Source organism: Solea senegalensis, linkage group LG7, assembly GCF_019176455.1.
Source record: "Solea senegalensis isolate Sse05_10M linkage group LG7, IFAPA_SoseM_1, whole genome shotgun sequence".
Lineage (NCBI taxonomy): Eukaryota > Metazoa > Chordata > Actinopteri > Pleuronectiformes > Soleidae > Solea > Solea senegalensis.
This window is the reverse complement of record NC_058027.1, coordinates 12286958-12290163: the sequence shown is the minus strand read 5'-3', so window position 1 is coordinate 12290163 and position 3206 is coordinate 12286958. Positions and strand designations below refer to the sequence as shown.

General features: G+C 35.8%; 1 protein-coding gene across 3 annotated transcripts in view; it reads left to right on the top strand.

Annotated features, from left to right (window-relative positions):
- pacsin3 (protein kinase C and casein kinase substrate in neurons 3) overlaps positions 1-2081 on the top strand; it is a 24949-nt gene extending 22868 nt beyond the window's left edge. For all 3 annotated transcript variants that reach the window (XM_044029957.1, XM_044029958.1, XM_044029959.1), the window contains one exon: positions 547-2081. In XM_044029957.1, coding sequence (XP_043885892.1) covers positions 547-662 — 116 coding nt within the window. In that variant the 3' untranslated portion in view covers positions 663-2081. The remainder of the gene's footprint in view (positions 1-546) is intronic.
- Positions 2082-3206: the final 1125 nt, after the last annotated feature.

The window sequence follows — 3206 nt, the reverse complement described above, 5'->3', positions numbered from 1 at the left end:
AAGGAAAAGATATATATATATATATATAACCTATATTCATTTTATTGAAGGAAATAACATTTAATTAAGGAAAATAGCATATAATTGAAAGCTTGAAATCTTACAGAGACATAAAGTGTATTGTATATGAATATTCACAAGCTTTCACACTTTTCTATGATGGTAAAGTGAATGTGTCTTGGTATAAAGGTGTTGATTAACCATGAATGCCTCCTCACACAGTTAATGTTTAACAATGCATAAATAAAAGAGTGTTTCTGCTCTGGATAATTCTGCCATCATTACCCCTGAAAACACTGCAGAGCACATGCATGCCCACTGATCAATGCTCATGTAATTATGTGTTAAGGTTTATTCGCATGGACACTGAAATGCTCATCAGCAGAGCCTTTTTTCCCCCCCCCAAATGAAAATGTAGTCGTATGGATGTTCTGCCTTTGCTTTTATTTATTTATTTATTTATTTATTTATTTATTTATGTATTTATGTATTTATGTATTTATTTATTTATTTATTTATTTATACTCTCCTTCCTCTCTCTTCCAGGCGAGGAGTTGCTGAAGCTGGGTGAAGAAGATGAGCAGGGCTGGTGTAAAGGACGGCTGAGCAGCGGTCAGGTCGGCCTCTACCCCGCTAACTACGTTCAGCAGATTTCATCCTGATGGTCCGCTCTCTTTCGTCCGTCAGCCAATGGTACAACTACACTCAAGATGCCAGGACCAATAAAAAGCTATTACTAGTACTGTCATGGAGACGACTGTAAAAAAAAAAAAAAATCATCACTGAGGTTTCTGAGGTGAGTGGAGTTAAGTGTTTTGAAAGTCTTCTCATGGAAGAGTTATTGTCTGAATCAAGAAACTGTCGGGAAACACTACGAAGCTTGGACTCCGACTCCGTTTCTGATAGATCCTGGATTTCGTTGTCCGGCTCGCTGTCGTCATTTACTCATAATTTCAGACGGGATGATCGAGGAGCACCCAAAACAGGAAACACCTGCTCGTCAGTCATTTTGCTTCTTCTCATCGTCTACTAGTTGGACGTAAAACGAAACGTGCTTATTTACTTTAGTTCTGAGATGAGAGAATCTACAGTTTGCAGCTCTCTTATCTTATCGAGACCAAAACAGTTCGTCTGTTTCCAAATGTAACACAAGTATTCAACGTGCATCTCTTCATCTCTAATCCAGGCTTTTATTTTCCAGTCTAAATAGCTGCCCACTATAATTTTAGATTAGAGCTGACTAATTCTCTGTGGGGAAGAGAATGAGCTAATTTCCCCAAAATCAACTCCTCGTGAATCAACTTCAAGAGAAATGAAAGATCTAAAAGTTCCTGCTGTGGTTTGGTGGTCGCTGCTTGAAGGCCAGAAAAGTGTGGCACTGCTCTGATGACCTGATGATGACCTGCAGTAGAAACCAGTAGACGTAATATAAGGTTTTTGGTTTTTTTAATCTTTTCAAACACAACTCGATCGTTTAGCTTGATCAACATATGTCATGTTGATCAGTGACTCAGAAGATGGTTTGTGCTACACTGAATTTACTTTCTTCACTCGTCGATTATTTCCTGCATGTTAATATCAAGTCAGCTGTTTTTCAGTGTGCACGACAAAAGGTGGACGGTGACATTTTTTTTAAAGAATAGCATTTTTCAGTCAACTTTTAGTTGTTTTTTTTTCTTGTTTCCTCTTAAATGTAGCGCCATGCTTTATTTTAATTCAAAGTAAACTGTCGGATTTGGCTCAGCTAACCTGTGATAAGTGATATATAGTTTTGTTCTGTGCTGGAACTATAAAGCGCGCGCTCGCACACACACACACACACACACCACAGTGAAAATGTCTGTTTTACATGTTTATGTTTGGATTTGTGTGCGAGGAAGTGTCCGCTGAGTGTTTCAGTGCTTCAGAATAACACAGGCATGTGTCAAAAATAATAATAATTATAAGCGATAGAGAAATTAATGCTGCTGCGCTTTTTCTTTTTAAAGCTTGCTTCTTTTTTTTTTGTTTTTCCAAAATCATGTACAGTAAACTCGACTGTATAAAGTGAGAAGCAACAATAAAGAGCTCTCTGCAATCTGTTTATTCTCATGTTGCTTCATTCACAAGTAAATAATATACAATAATATCCTGTAACATACATATTTTTTCTTTATTTTATCTAGCACTTTCCATAATTGTATAGAAGATTATAATATATTAAATGGCAACTACTCTGCACTGAATGAATTACCAAACCTGGCTACAGAGGGCGCTGCTGCTCAGAAAATCTTACATTATGTAGCTTTAAAGGAACACTACACTGATTTGCATTTAGCTTTGTATTTCTAGAATAGGGGAAGTATTTTTGTAAAATTGTCCTTCTCAAACCTCAGGAGTCAAGAAATATCTTCATTCTTTTTTTTGTTACATGCCACCAGTGACACTAAAGTATTCCTTTAAACTTGAGATCACAGGTACTGTGTTAGACGCTTTGTGTAACCTGCTACATAATAGAAATGTGTAGGATATTTTGTGATATTGAAAAGACTGCGGGGCTGAGACAGAGAATATGAAAATCTGCAGACATTTTTTATTAAATTGACAAATTTTCTTTACAGCAAAATCAAAACACACGATAATTCCGTTGCGTCTTCATATCTCATGGCAAAATATATTTGAAAAAAAACAACTGCACACTGATTGTGTTTGTACACGCATACAGTCGAGTGCAAAGTCAGACTTCAGACTTCACCGGAAACGCACACTGAAACAAAGTCCTTTAGAAGAGCTTGAAGCGGCAAACAAAATCTATTTAAAGAAATATACTTTCACTGTCAAAATCCCAGAAAACATCATGGATATGTCGCTTTCTATTTGACTTGATTTTTAATCATTCATGCACATTGATGTCACCCTTTAGAAATAATAATAAAAAGAATAATGGCAGCAAATGAAGGTCAAAGTGCAAAAATTAAATATTCATCGATTTAAAAAAATAATAATAATTCTTTATTTCTTTCCAGTTTCTATAAAGTCATCTGTGTGACTGTAAAATGCTGAGCAAGTGCTTTTTCTCTCTCTGGTATTCAAAAGTGATGAATGGGGTTTTGTTTCCATGTCAAAGCCAGTGCAGTGTTGTGAGTTTTTAATTCTACTCAGTGTATAAAATGTTTTACATATATTCAAATCCTTCTGAATCCAAATTCAAACGAAACCGAATATTC